The sequence below is a fragment of the Anguilla rostrata genome, chromosome 16 (genome assembly GCF_018555375.3).
Source record: "Anguilla rostrata isolate EN2019 chromosome 16, ASM1855537v3, whole genome shotgun sequence".
Lineage (NCBI taxonomy): Eukaryota > Metazoa > Chordata > Actinopteri > Anguilliformes > Anguillidae > Anguilla > Anguilla rostrata.
Window position 1 is genome coordinate 5,584,360 of NC_057948.1, and position 14,582 is coordinate 5,598,941.

A 14,582-nucleotide genomic window follows, 5' to 3' on the forward strand; every position below is an offset into this window, starting at 1 on the left:
CACTGAATCATTTAACTTTCTTGATTTTACCACATATATTTCATACTAGCAGAAAAAAGTAACTTTAAAATAATGCTTCATAACATATTTCTCAACAAAAACTTTCTCTGGTGAATGAAAATCTGCATGTATGTCAGGGATACAGTAATCCTCTAGCACATAAAGTTAAATTATTAAGGAAGGAATTTAATATCACTATTAACATTGATGCTTATCTTTTGTAATGAAGAGTAATGGTTTGATTATTTGCTGTTAATTTTTTTTCCTTCCAGATTCGAGATGAAAAAGATGTCCCAGGTAGGGTTTGACGTTCTGAAACCCTTTGCCTACATATACAAACAGATACGGTCAATTGCAGCATGTTTCGATGGCACTTGAACCTCAAACCTGCATGACAACTGGAACAACTAATCATTATGTCACAGATTTGGATAGCTGTTCCAGTTGAATTGCAGTGTTATAGGTTTTCAAACCCAAGATTTAAACTACAGTTAAACACGTTGCTACTGACCCTTCGTTACTTTTCAGAAATATTTATATTAAATCCTTTTGCTTATAGATGCTTAATAAAATATTAGCAACTGCAAGTAACTGTAATCATTATTCTAGTCCAGTATTGGTTGTTCCACTAATAAGTGTATTATTGACCTTACAGAGTCTCACTTTAGGAATACCTTCAACAGCCATAGATTACATTTTGAGATACTGAATTTTTTACATTTTAGCAACTGCATAATAATGCAAATCTTTTGGTCAAATGCTCATTTTAAATGTCCGAGTAACAGAAACTATGCAAAGAGAGTTTTCTATATGTGGTTGCATTTGTCTCCAGATGCAGACGTCCCACCGGTGATGGAGGTACAGTCTGGGGACGAGGTCCCTGAAGTGCCTGAATCGCCTCCGTCCATCTCTCCTGGGTGCGTTCCACCACCCCGCCCAACCCCTCCATCCTTTCTTCCTTTTTTTGTTGTTCATTCCCCTGTCGCCACACCCCTCCCCTTTCTCCACAGTTCTGATTCCTTCTGTTCCGTCTTGTTCTTTCTCTCATAGACTTATCTGGACTCCATTAAGCCTATATGTTTCTATCCTTTCTGCTTGCTGCCACATAATTTGCATGCCTTCTCAGTGTGTGTCTAATTCTATGTGTTTGGCTGTGCAATTTGAGTGATTGGTAATTAAAATATTTAAATACGTGTTTAGCCAAACATTATTGTTAATTCTGTGTGCGTGGCTTAACATTATTAACTATTCTATGTGTTTGGCCTAACAAGGTTGGTAATTCTGTGTTTGGCTAAACATGATTGGTAATTCTATGCTTTTGGCCTAACGGGGTTGGTAATTCTGTGTGTCTGGCCTGACAGCATGGTTGATTGGATAAAGCATGGCTTTGAGAAGATAATTCCTCAGCCTGAACTTCCAGGCCCTGCCCACTGCCCACCAGTGAAAGGTACAGTGCCACACATACAGATCCACAGCTTAACTTTCAGCACCACTGAAAGATATATATTGCCAAACGTCTGTTGCTTTGTGTTCTGCCGTCTATTTCTCAAATATAATCGAGAGTTTACGGACCACAGCTGCAGACAGAGAGCTGCGTAATGGACGTTTTCCTGAGGGATCCATAAAATCTGATTTAGCCACTTCGGCCAATTAGAGGAAGAATTGGAAAAGTATTTCCACGGGCAATTCTCCGAACGATCTGTTTGAAGACACCTGATATATCTGTGTTCGCTCGCCGATGGAATCCAACAGATTGTGTTTGTCTGTTGCCACAGTTACCGCACAGCCACCGGAGGCACAGAAGGCATCAGATGAAGAGACTAAGTAAGACCCCACAGGCCCAGAGCCCGCTCAGAGGGCACAGAAGTACACAGGGATATTTATTATACCTGCAGAATTCTATTTGCATGTACTGAATATCATTTTGCACCTCAGTCTTCATGCATATGTAATTATGGGTGTTCTGGCAGAAGAGGCTCTGAAATTGTATCGGTGTGGGTTAATGTATAACCTAATGAAACATAATGATAATAATAATTTAAAGATGGTTTATCAACGACCGTGCCACAATGTATGCATTTCATATCAAAACTTTAGGAACTCTTGAAGATTGTTTTGTATCTCACATAATTAACTCCTATACAACGTGTGTGTGTGTGTTTGTGTGTTGTGTTCTTGTGTGTGTGTGCACATGTGCGTGTGTGTGTGTGTGTGTGTGTATGTGTGCGTTTATGTGAATTTGTGTGTGCAGGTGTGTTGAAGCAGTGTGAAGGGTGTCTGTGGGAAACGGCTGGGTCTGAAGCGCTTTGCTCTCCCCTTGCAGTATGGTTGGCTGGTTTGTGAAGGGACTGGGCCGCATGGTACCACAGCCGGTGCTCAGACCGAGAGACGACACCTCAGTGAGTGTGGCTACGGTCTCTAACATACAGTACTATAGCTTTAATGCACTGTGTGACCTTAATGCCACACCGCATCACCATTACATAGAACATGCAATCCCATTCTGTGACACTGGATACTTTAATACCTTTATCCACGCAAAGAGGTGATGTTGATCCAAAATGGCAACTTCCAAAAGCAAGAAGAAACATTGTAATGTTAAATCATTATACTGGTGTAAATATGGGCTTATACATTTAGATATTTAGAAGACTGAAGAAGCATTGCCTTTTCGACTTAAGTATTACAATAAAAAAAGGCTCGGAGTACACTTAAAGCAGAGAATCGTAATTAATGTGAATGTTTATCCAAAATACACATTCGATACTTCATTAAATGAGTAGCATTGCATGTTTGGTGGCTTTCGCTGGATTCCGGTGTTCACCAGACTGTATTATTGTGTGTACTAATATCACACATTGTTAGTGGCATTCAGTCAATATAAATGTAAGATTGGAGCAAGTTTTTAGAATGAATTCTAATTTCATCCTGTTTTCTGTTTTATACAGGAAATAACAGTTGTGCAAAACAGTAAGTAAAACATTAATTCAGTCACTCATAGCACTCGTAGAGTGATAAGTAACAATGCTGACATTGGAACAAGCACACCGCGTTCAACAGCTGTGGCAAATTACGGTTGAAATGAAAACCTACAGGACATTAGATCTCCAGGAGCAGGGTTGGGCAGTCCTGACGTAAAGCTATGATACAATAACATATTGTCAGACCCATTTTAAAGTTCCAATGTGAAGGGGACAATACAAACGGAAATATGAGTGTGCAATAACAGCCATTACGGTGTGCACCAGTAATCAAGAGCCAGGGGCCGAAGTGAAATAAATCTCGGTTAGTGCTACAGTAGAGGACACGGTGAGCTGAGGGAGCTATGATGCATTGGGAAGTGATGGTATTTGGTGCCTTCGCTGAAAGGTGGCCAGCAATCCTTCGGTTCTGGAAGTTGTCGGTAGCTCGTATGACCACCAGGGGGCAGTAACTGTGAAGCGTTTCGAGCAGGATGCGCGTTCCTTGCGTTCCCACGGGGGGTCGAGCCGCGAGGTCAGTGGTGCGCAGACTAGGTCCTGAGGCACATCGTGCGTGCTAGCGCCACTAATTGCAAGCTCTGAGTTATAATGAGTGTATATAGCCTGCATTGTGCTAAAATAAGGTGAAGGAGAATGTTATGGAAGAAGCATGTTTTCTGCAATGTGAATTGACCTAGCAATTGGTTGTGAGTTAAACCAGCACATGCAGGGGGCCCAAGGACCAAGTTTGAGAACCCCTGCGATAGGTGATCACAGGCTGCAGACCTGATTGTGTTGTTATATGTAATCGTGTATAATGTTGTTACTGCACACTGCATATCTAGGCCTCTGGTCCTTGGTATCAGAGTTGATTGCGTCTGGTGTTATATCTGAGTGTTGGGGTGGTGCCTGAGCTGACCCCCGTGCCCGGCTTTCTCTCCCCAGTCTGCATCTGCCAGCAGCCTGACCACTTGGTGGTGGAGGAGGTAGAGGAGGAGGTGGAGGAGGGCGGGGAGACAGAACAGCAGGAGAAGCCCCAGGACCTGCAGGAGGAGTCGCGCGAGCCGACCCAGGTGCTGTCCACACAGCAGGAGGAAATGGAGACGCACACGGAGGCGACCACGGTAACGCTGGAGAACAGGTAAGGGAAGATAACTAACTGAGAAGTCCTCATAGAACATTATGGGCATTTTTTTCCCCGTTCAATAACTGAATGAATTAATTTGAGTAGAACTGGAACCCAAGCTAACTGTGGCTTTTGTTTTTTTTTTTAAATTATTTTGTTCGGTCTCTTTCTGCTGTGCCACATTATTTTTTATTTTCTTTCATATAGCTTTATTTCTTTTGTATTTATTTACTTTGGAAAATATTCTGGTTGCTTGGTTTCCTGTAAGAGTTTTAAAGGTTTTTAATTACATGGGTAAGGTAGTAGTCTAATCTTCATTTTAGTGGGAATTGGGTTTGCGTTTTTTAACTGAAATCCCAATGGACACAGCATTCACACGACATCTGTGGCACCTTCTCAGTCTGGTTTCTTTTGTGTCATGTGTTTACCAATGTTTTACAATTATCTGAATAATCCATAGCTATAGAGCTCAGGAAGTTTTGTCTGTTGGTACAGTATGTCAGCCAAGACTGGCTGCCATCTTTGGCGGATAGTCAGGTGTAGGCTATGCCAGGTTAATGAGAAGAGAGAGAGAGAGAAGATTTAAGATTGTCAAAAGAGAGAGAGAGACTCAGTATGTAAGGGGAGCGCATGAGTAGAAGCAGGAGCAAATGCTTTTTCAAATGTAGCAAAATATGTAGCAAAATATATGACATAGGCCTGAAGGTACCAGTACTGGTCTCAACCCTTCATTTTGAACTTATGCCTGGATATCTATCAGTTTTTTTACAGCAAATGTATTCAATCTTAATTCATCTTTTTTTCAGTCAGGAGCAACTAGAGGCTGGAAGTGGGGAGGTTAAGCTAGACAGTCAAGCTGAGGAGAATGCTCAACCTGAGGAAGACCAGGCTGTGAAGCTGGTCGAGGAGAGCGGTCAACCTGAAGAAGACCAGGCTGCGATGCTGGTCGAGGAGAGCGGTCAACCTGAGGAAGACCAGGCTGCGATGCTGGTCGAGGAGAGCGGTCAACCTGAGGAAGAGCAGCCCGCACAGGTGGCCGAGGAGGCCACTCAAGCAAGTAGCGCAGAGCAGTAAGTCACTCGTTGCTACAAAGTGGCATTAAAGCTGCCTGCACATGCATGAGCTGTGATGAAAAGCGCTATGTAGAAATGTACGCTGGGGGTTTTTCTGTGGTGTAAGCAAGGTGGTCAAGCAAGCCATTGTTGGAAACACAAAGGTCACAAATCCCTAGAAAACGTGCTTCAATAATGAACTGCTCACTGTTTGTTTTGCAAAGATCGGCCAATATCCAGGAGGAAGAGATGAAAGAGGTTTCTCAGTAAGTCCTATCTTTGACCGGCCTACCTGTTACTCCCTGCCTTCTGTCTGCCTCTTTTTTAGTCTTTTATTTTTTTTTCCGAACCAGTGGTTTACGACAAATAAACCCAGAAACAGTGTTTCATTGTGAGCAGAATCAGACCTGACTGTGGCTCAGGGTGTCCATGACGTCAACAGCGCCATTTCAAAATTTCAATAACAATAGTGAGGTCCGAGTTCCATCTGTGCATGCTTTTCTTTGTGTGTACTAATGTGATGAATTCAGATTTAACAGACCTTATTATGTTATTATAGTGACTATCATAGGATAAACCCGATGTTCTGATTGAGGGCCTAATTTCTGTGTCCTGTGTTCTGCTGACTTGGCTCATGCTTCCCCCTCCCTCTGTAGGTGTCTGGAGGATATGGACCCTGCAGAAGGCACCCCTCCGCTGCTGGTCTCCACGGAGACTGAACCCACAGTGCCAGAGTCAAAGGAGGCGGAGCCAGAGAACTCTGTGAAAAGAGACTCGCTGGTTCTGGTGTCCACGTCAGGGGATAAACCTGAGCCCAGCGTAGTGACCAAGCAGCCTGAGCCTACGAAGGAGGTGCATCCTCCCTCACCCATTGCCCAGGTAACGGTGCACCTGATGCAAGGCATAATGGGAAAGCAACACGGCTTATGTGCTTTTCCTGGTACTTGGAAATCCTGTTGATTTACCCCACTGAAGCTCATTTTCTCGTGGTTCTGATTCTTTTGTCTGTTGGCTTATCCAGCCATTGGTTGGCAGTTAGCTCATGTTCCTCTCTTTTGTCAGGACGATGAAACTGCCGATGAGGGGTGTGGAGGTAAGTCCACCTGCTTTTGGGAAAACGCAACATAAATGCAAAATCACTGGCAGCCGGTCTTTCCGTGAGACCTGTGATGCGAAACAATCAACGTGACAGTTCTGCTTTGTGATGAGAAACATGTTCACTTTCCTCACATTGGAACCCCAAGGTTATCTTTGATGAGACAAGACTCAACACTGTTGGGGGTGCACTAAGGAGTAATTCGTAGTGTGGGTTATATATACACTGGTTGTGTGTGTGTGTGTGTTTGTTTGTGTATGTGTATTTGGTGATAACCGTGTGTGTCTGTGCTCTTCTCTCTGCTGCCCCCAGTGCCCACCAGCTGCATTGCTGTGAGGAACTGGCTGATGCAAATGCCCCACACGTCAGAGTGCCTGGCCAACTTCAACCGGCTTTTGCAAGACAACACCATCACAGTCCCCAAGATGCCCTGCAAGCCTTCGCTGGGCCTCACGTGCGGGAATCTGCCCCATCTGCCCCATCTGCCCCATCTACCCCCTCAGCTCTCCCAACTGCCCCAGCGGGTTCAGCAGTACTACTTCAACATCCTCAACAAACTCAACAGCCTCAACCCTCAGCAGGAAACCTAAGACCAGCTCCTCATTACACCCAGGCCCCTCCCCCTCCTGTGTCAGAGGCTCATCTTTGCCCGCCTCCCATTGGCCCCCTGATCTCCACTTGCTTCCCATTCGCCCCTGAACCTTGCCTGCCTCCCATTGGTTCCCTGATTCTCACCTGCCTCACATTAGCCCCCTGATTCACCCCTACCTTCCGCACTTCACCTCTGATTGCCGTCCAGGTGGACTGGCTGCCCACTCCTGTGCCTTCCTGTACTGCACTGTACTGCTGCTATCTCAGCCATGGATGGACACACGTGTCCTTTTTTCTCGGATACGTTTTAAGAATTTCATGGCAAAGAGAGCATTCACATCAACCAACTGGGAGTTGAAGCAAAAGAGACTGTGTTTCCTTACCCAAGAACACTAGCGGTTGGCTGGCTTGCTAGTGAACAAAGGTGGACTCTGCAAATGTTTTGGTAAGAATGTGGTTGGTTAACTTCTGCATCATTTTCATTCTGGGCAAGCTACAACACTGAATCAATAATAACAGAAATTTTATAGGGTCTTATGAAATTATGATTAAAAGGCTTTTTGAAATCATAACTAGTTTCATTGTGCAGTTTAAAAGCCATAAACTCCGGTGATTTCTTGAATAATAGATAGTATCATGTATTTCTTTGTGTTCCTACTCAGTGTCACCCAGCTGCCATAGGAACATTAAATATTCAAGGTCCCTGCACTATTCTCCAGATAACGTCCTTACCGTCCCTTATGTCCCCATGGAAACTAAAAGGTGAGCCGCAGGATAGTTTTGTTATGACCGTTCTTATATCAGATAATTGTTATGCCCTCCAGGCTTTATATTATTTCTAAAAGTAGTGTGTATTTTTGTTATATTATTATTGTATTCAAATCCCTTTTCCTGTCACACACTTTGCTCAAAGGGAACGTCCAACAGGTAAAACATGAACTGTCTGAAATGGAGGCATTCAGCTGAATGCAAACACCTTCATGCAATTCAATAACTATTAAATCAAACCCCTGGTTTTGAAAAACAGCTGACACCCCTTAAAAAGAAACTTTAGAGTCAGAGGCAGCAGCATCACAGTGCATTGCTCCACTGTGTATTTTTAAACAAAGGCCTTGGCCTTTTAAAAAGTGAATGACAACACAGTAACCAATTATGAAACGGGGAAAAAAATTAGACATTTGAAATCCTTATTTTAGCATTCTCTACTCTTTTGAGTGAGTTTTTTTCCAGCCAAAGTTCCCTATGAGCATTTATGACTTACCTTGAATTTACTGTGACCTTTGTTGCATAAACAAGAGGTCAGCAGCTTAAGTGTTACTGATTTGTGAAGGATTGCATTACTTTAAGCCGTTCTCTGTCGCCCCCCCCCCCCACCCCTTTAACACTCTGCTGTGTTGTTTTGCCCCCGGGGAAGCTTTCTGGTGGTGGGTGGAGGGAACAGGGATCACCATCGCAGTTATCCTGGACAGAAATCAGTGACCCAGGCCCACTGCCTCCAGTCCCAGATGCTGCTGTGAGGCTTTGATGGAAGAGTGAGCCTTTCTGAAAGCCCAGATGGGAGGAGCTATCACATGCTCACTGATGTGCACCGATCACTTCAGAACCAATGAGTGTTCTGCTGTGGACGGCAAAAAAGTTGTCACTGGTTCAAACGAGTCAGCGATTGAGAGCTCAATGTTCCGCCCATTATGTCTTACCACCTACCGCTACTACACCTCTTTATATCTGAGTCATGTGAACAGGTCATGTGATCAGTGTAGAATCCTGTTTGAGAGGGCAAGGGGACTGGCCATAACTGGATTATTGAACATCCTCTATGCATCCCACATAGCGCTTTTTATCATAGCTGAATGCTATCACATGGCAGGAAGTCATGTGATCTGTTATGTGTGAAAAGTGTCAATGTGTATTTGTAATTGCGTGCACATTTTTAAATCATTTTTATTCTACAAAAATGATTTTTAAAAATGTATCATCATGATTGCTGTCTGTCCTGTGTTATTTTAGTCTACGGCCTAGCTGACACCAAATATCCTGGCAACATTTGTGTGTTATTGTAGAAACCTGAAACATTGTCACAGTGTTTTGTTTGAAGACTAATATTTGTTTGTGAGCACAACACACACATGTGCAGTGGAACCCTGTTATTTGCATGTCACTGCGTTCTGAGTAAAGCGCATGTGTGATGGTATTCTTATTTAAGTGTGACTGTGTCCTGTGAGTACCTCACTTCCTGTTTGCATCTTCTTTCCCCCAGAACACTGGTAACGACAAACGATGAAGAGGCAAAGCAGACGGGCATTGACACTGAATTACCTGAGGTAAAGGAGATAAAACTGGCCTTCATCAGACCTGGGTCAAATATGTTAGAAATTGAATTACTATTCGAAAACATGCCTGAAAATCCCTGAGACTTTCCAATGAAACATGCTCTTAACCAAAATGTACCCTTATGCCAAATAAAACTTGTTTGCATGCTGGTGAAAATTGAGGTTTCTTTCAAAATGGTCATTAATCTACAGGAATGTACTGGGGTCTGTTGGGTTTAAGTATTTCAGATTAAGTATCTGAATATAGCTATGCTATGATGACAAGGGCGTGGTGTTTTTATTTACTGTGTAGCTGCTCTCTAAGTATAATGATTTTGAAAAGTACGGTGGATGTCTGGTGTATGCGTTACATGTGTGATAGTATGAACACAGGAACATCTTCTAGTGATGTCATTTTTCACATCTGGACTCACCCTTCATATCTCCTCTATCTCTCAGGTCACACCTGTCGTCTCTCCCCAGATCAGCTCTACTGCGTCCGTCCCTCCTCCTCCCCCCGTTCACCGGCCCTCCCCTATGCCGCGGGAGATTCCAGAAGACGACGAGGACGTGGTGTCCGAGACCTCGGACTGCTCCATGGTGATCCGAATGGCCCCGCACACCCACGGGGAGGCGCTGCTCTCTGTGGAGCTAAAACCGAGCGAGGGTCCGGAGGCCCAATGAGGAACGCAACCCAGGGGCGTAGCGAAACAGTCTGCCTTCTCTACCGCCCACAGGAAGTGATGTCACAGTCCCAGGAAGCAGTAGACCAAGCTGCACTTAGGCCCCACCAGACTTATGCAGTGTCACTGCGAGACTCTGAATCCAAGAAAAGAAACCAGAACACCTATTCCGTGGAAACTGAAATAGAGGAAAATTAGCAAGATAACCTGCTCCACTGAAACGACGATATGGGACGATAAACCAGATACTTCACTCTGTTGCTTATACCCGGAGCCAAAACACTCCTGTTCCCATGGCAATCCCTTCCTGTCTCCCCTCAATATCAAGTGAACAGTAGTTGTGTGTTGGATTATGCCTCCTCAAGGAGCGGATATTTAACTGGATATGTTAGCCTTCTGGAGAAATCCTGGCAGAGTAAACTGTTTCTTCTTGGAGGCAGTAAAAGCTTACTTTACAAAGCACAGGGCTGGATTAACCTAGGTTTTTACCATCTTGATGAAAAGAACAAAGTATATATTTTTAAAAGAGAACTTTTCCAAAAAGCGTAGTTTCTGTTGCTTTAAATTTCATCTTGCTAGTTTGGTTTTTGGAAAAGTAGTCGTAGTTATGTTTTTGAAAAGAAGAAGAGATGCGAGTATTGGTCGTAAAAAGTTTTGAAAGCATTCTACTAAGTTAAATGCATGTGCTGCTGTTTTCCCAACTAACGATGTGAGTCTAGGTGACAAGTAATATTCTCAAAAACTGCATCATTAAAATAAGAACAATAAAATGGCATTAAATGCAGAAGCTCGGCTTTTAGTGAAAGGTTCCTGGTCCACAGAAGAAAGACAGGAGGGACTTGAATGATTCTGAACGCAAAACATTTCAGAATAGTTGAGTTTGAACACACAACCATAATAAATCTGAAACGTTGTTATAATGTTATGTCAGTTTTAGAAAATGTGACCTGGGTGAAGGATCCTGGTGTTTCATAAAAATGTTGGCTGGTAAATTAAAATGCTTGACTTGTGCAATAATCTGCTTAATATACTATGTCAATTTCATGATACTATGACCAAAAAATGTTATACTACACCAAACAGTGTATTTGATATTTTGTATTTGAGAATACTGCGTACATCCAGGTGCAAAATTTACCTGTGACCTGGTTGAGCTGCCAGTTAGAATACACGCCTGTGAACATATTTAGAACATACACAGCGGAACTATTTTTCAAGTCAGTTATTGTATATGTAGGCAAATTGCATTGTTTACTCTGTAAAACCTTACTAACAAAATAGGTTTTCTTCTTAGTGCAGTGCTATTGCTTTGGGATTCAGTTCAATTTTATTTGTATAGTGTTTTTAACAGAGACACTGCAAAAAGGCACTTTACAGAAAAACAGTATATAGGCAAGACTCAGTTAGAACCCAAAGCCAGCAATTGAAGCAAAAAAAGAAAACTCTGTTGAGAAGAAATCTTTTGAAGAGCCCAGATACTGAGCAGGAACCCCTTCTCCACTGGCCAATAGTTCAAGATAAGCTAAATGGTCTCAGGAAGGTAATTGGGAACCGTTTAGATGTATCTGGTAAAATAGAAATGAAAAACTTTTCTTAGGATGGTGTGAATGCCATTCGAGACCCTTCATACATTGATCTTGATGACTTCAACTTGAAGATACGCTTACAGTGATTGAGCCCGGCCTATAACTATAAGCCAGGCCGCAGCGTCCTGTGCTGGTTTACCGAATAAACACGCGGACTGGGACAGGGGCAGCCCTCACACCTGAGATCAGTGTCCTTTAAAGTGGAATTCCATCTGCACAATGTGAGACTGGGTTGCTTTTAAAGGAAACTTTATTTAAAATTGCATCCTCCTCACAAGGAATAATTAATCACATTTGTAATTGTGTCACAAGCTATACTGTAGTTCACAACATTTCAGATGAAACAGTGCAGTCAAAATGACAAAACAATGAATATTAAATGGTGGTAAATGTTGATTTGAACTTTAGAAATTTAGAGAAAGAAAAGATTAAGTCATCATTACATTTTTTTTTTTTTCAACTAAAAGGACACTTAAGTGAACTTCAGGCGGAGGAGTTATATCCCGATACTTTTAGGTAATTCCTTTTGATTGAGAGGAGCAGGGTTCTTTGCGGCCTCTGAGACCAGGCCGTCCCTCACCCCGCTGCCTCCTGTTCCTGTCCTGACCCGCAGCCTTCCAGAGGGAAGGGAGGGGGACCACAGTTTAGCATCAGACAAATCAAGCAGGGACTGAAAATGAAACATTTCACGGATGCCAAGTGCGAGAGCAGACAACCGATACGTTCAAAACACTGCTGCGCGATTCTGTGAAAACATTTGAATTGGCGCTATGTTTAAATGCATCTTAGTTCTATCCATAAATATTTTTGGGGGATATTTTAAGCTTAAAAACTTACCGATCTCACTGAGTTTGAGGGATGACCATGGTGAGGGGAAACATCTGCAAAAAGAGGGATCATACAATGATCAAGGAGAAAATGACAGATGATCTTACATGACGGAGTGTAGCACAGTGGGTAAGGAACTGGGCTTGTAACCGAAAGGTTGCAGGTTCGATTCCCGGGTAGGACACTGCCGTTGTACCAAGGTACTTGACCGAAATTGCTTCAGTATATATCCAGCTGTATAAATGGATACAATGTAAAAATGCTATGTAAAAGTTGTGTAAGTCGCTCTGGATAAGAGCGTCTGCTAAATGCCTGTAATGTAACATGATAACTTATCAATTTAATTGATCAAAGTAGCGATGATTATTTATGAACGTATAAGAAGAAGAGTGACACCAGAGTGGGGGACACGATAGCTTAGAAACTGGAGGGCAGACCAGATAAAAGGATGGATGGATGGAATGAAAGAGTTCCAACACAGAACTGAGAGAGATGTTAGGGCAGGAACAGTAAAGGTGTGTGTGGAACAGTGTTCAGGACTCGTACAGGTTTTTGTTATCACTGCACTGCAAACCAAGGGGACCACCATGGCCCTCCAGCATTAGGGTACACCCACCGTCCCGTATGGAAATTGCCAGGAACCCAGCGTGTTAGCGGGATGAGCCACACAGCGGCTCCAGGACTCACCTTTTTCACAAGGGCCTGCTTGAGCTGACTGAGGACTCTCAGATTTCCCAGAGTATTCTGCAAGCGTTTTGTTCAGCTCCTCCAGCCTGAATAACCAATAAACACCCATTCAGACAGCCTCAGTCTCCACCCTCCAAGAAACATTAGCCCATTTAGCTCAGCAAGGAAAATACAAACAAATCCATATCCACAGTCACTGATTGGCTAATACCCAGTGTTTGTCAGCAACTTATTTAAACTGTATTCTGTGGCTACTAAACCCACTTCCTGTGCAGGTCGGCTGTCTTGTTTCTCTCCCTGTCCAGTGCTCTTTTAGAATGATGGTAAGCCACCTGGAGGCAAAAAGGCGGAGTTACATTCTGCAGAAAAAGGTGTTCAATCACAAATCTGCTCTCAAGAGTGATTGCGTCCTTACCTTATTCATATAAGCTTTATTCTGATGAAATGTTACCTGTAGAGAAATGGAGAGAGAGTGAGAAAAAGAGAGAGAGAGAGACAGAGAGAGAGAGAGAGAGAGAGCGAGAGTTGACATTATACACAAAATCTGACCACAAAAATCATTGGAGGAGTTAATTAATGCATGGGACCTGATTGGTTGAGCATAAATGAGGTCATAACCCTTGCAGATTAATATTGAAATATAAACTACTGCATTTTGTCAATACTGTGAGTAAGGTGGATGGAGGAATTAGCACTGTGTCTGCTGATCACCCTCACAGGGGAAATGCCCAGTTCATATGAATGCTGTACTTTACAGAAGGCACAGTGCTCTCTGCTCATGGACATAACTGAAAAGGATGAACTGCTTGAAATTACTTGAAATGTTTTGAATCAAATCAAAGCCCTCCCTTAATCAACTTAAGGGGAATTAAACAGCAAAAACAACCACATTACAGTGGGAAAATATACAGCAAGTGTTATAACAGTATAATAGCATTTTTAAGAGTATTGGCTAAATGAGATTACCTCATCTTTCAGAATAAGATGGCGCACTCTTTCCTCTTGGAAGTGGCCTCTGTATCCATCTAATTGCTCTTTGTTCTGAGCTGTGGCCTCGTTTTGAGCCCGTTCACTGTGACACGGAGAGTGCAAGACACTCAGCAGCCTTCCAATGCACAGCTACTTTAGCCCCAAATTCAGCTAACGCATCTATTTTACATCCCCTGTGATCCAACATAAAATATACATTTCCTTCTATATTCTGAAACAACTAAGGATAAAGCAGTAGAACAATGTTAAAAATTAGTCTCCAGTGATAAGCAGATCTAACCAATGCCTTTCACAAGTTTATCGATTTTTATCAGTTGTCCATTGTATTTACCTACTGCTGTGTCATTACAGCAGAACTTATAACACCATGTTTTAATGAACTGATTCATATGCCTGTAACCTCAACACACATGGTCTGTTGCTTGATACTTTACTTTTTAAGAGTGCTCTCCAACTCTTGTATCTTTTTGGCCATGCTCTCCAATTGGCATTTAAGGGATTTTATCTCATCTTGCTGTATCTGACTCCCCTTATAAGCCTTCAAAGATTCCTTAGTGAAATGAGAAAGTGTGTGAAGAGAAACTGCTGCATAGACAACACTTGGCTTTTTAAGCTGTCAATCCACATGCTAACTTCACAATTTTCAATGTATTTCTGGACATTGTGCTGCTATT

The 14,582-nt window shown here is 42.8% G+C and overlaps 1 protein-coding gene across 1 annotated transcript; it reads left to right on the forward strand.

Moving 5' to 3' along the window:
- The first annotated feature begins 793 nt into the window (after positions 1–793).
- Positions 794–9,146, forward strand: LOC135241742 (cyclic nucleotide-gated cation channel beta-1-like). The gene is made up of 13 exons (XM_064312373.1): positions 794–917; positions 1,362–1,447; positions 1,776–1,824; positions 2,324–2,399; positions 2,949–2,970; positions 3,906–4,101; positions 4,893–5,156; positions 5,363–5,404; positions 5,795–6,017; positions 6,201–6,231; positions 6,547–7,270; positions 7,488–7,587; positions 9,083–9,146. Exons 1-11 carry the CDS (start codon positions 811–813, stop codon positions 6,822–6,824), a joined length of 1,374 nt encoding a protein of 457 aa, XP_064168443.1. The 5' UTR covers positions 794–810; the 3' UTR covers positions 6,825–7,270; positions 7,488–7,587; positions 9,083–9,146.
- Positions 9,147–14,582: the final 5,436 nt, after the last annotated feature.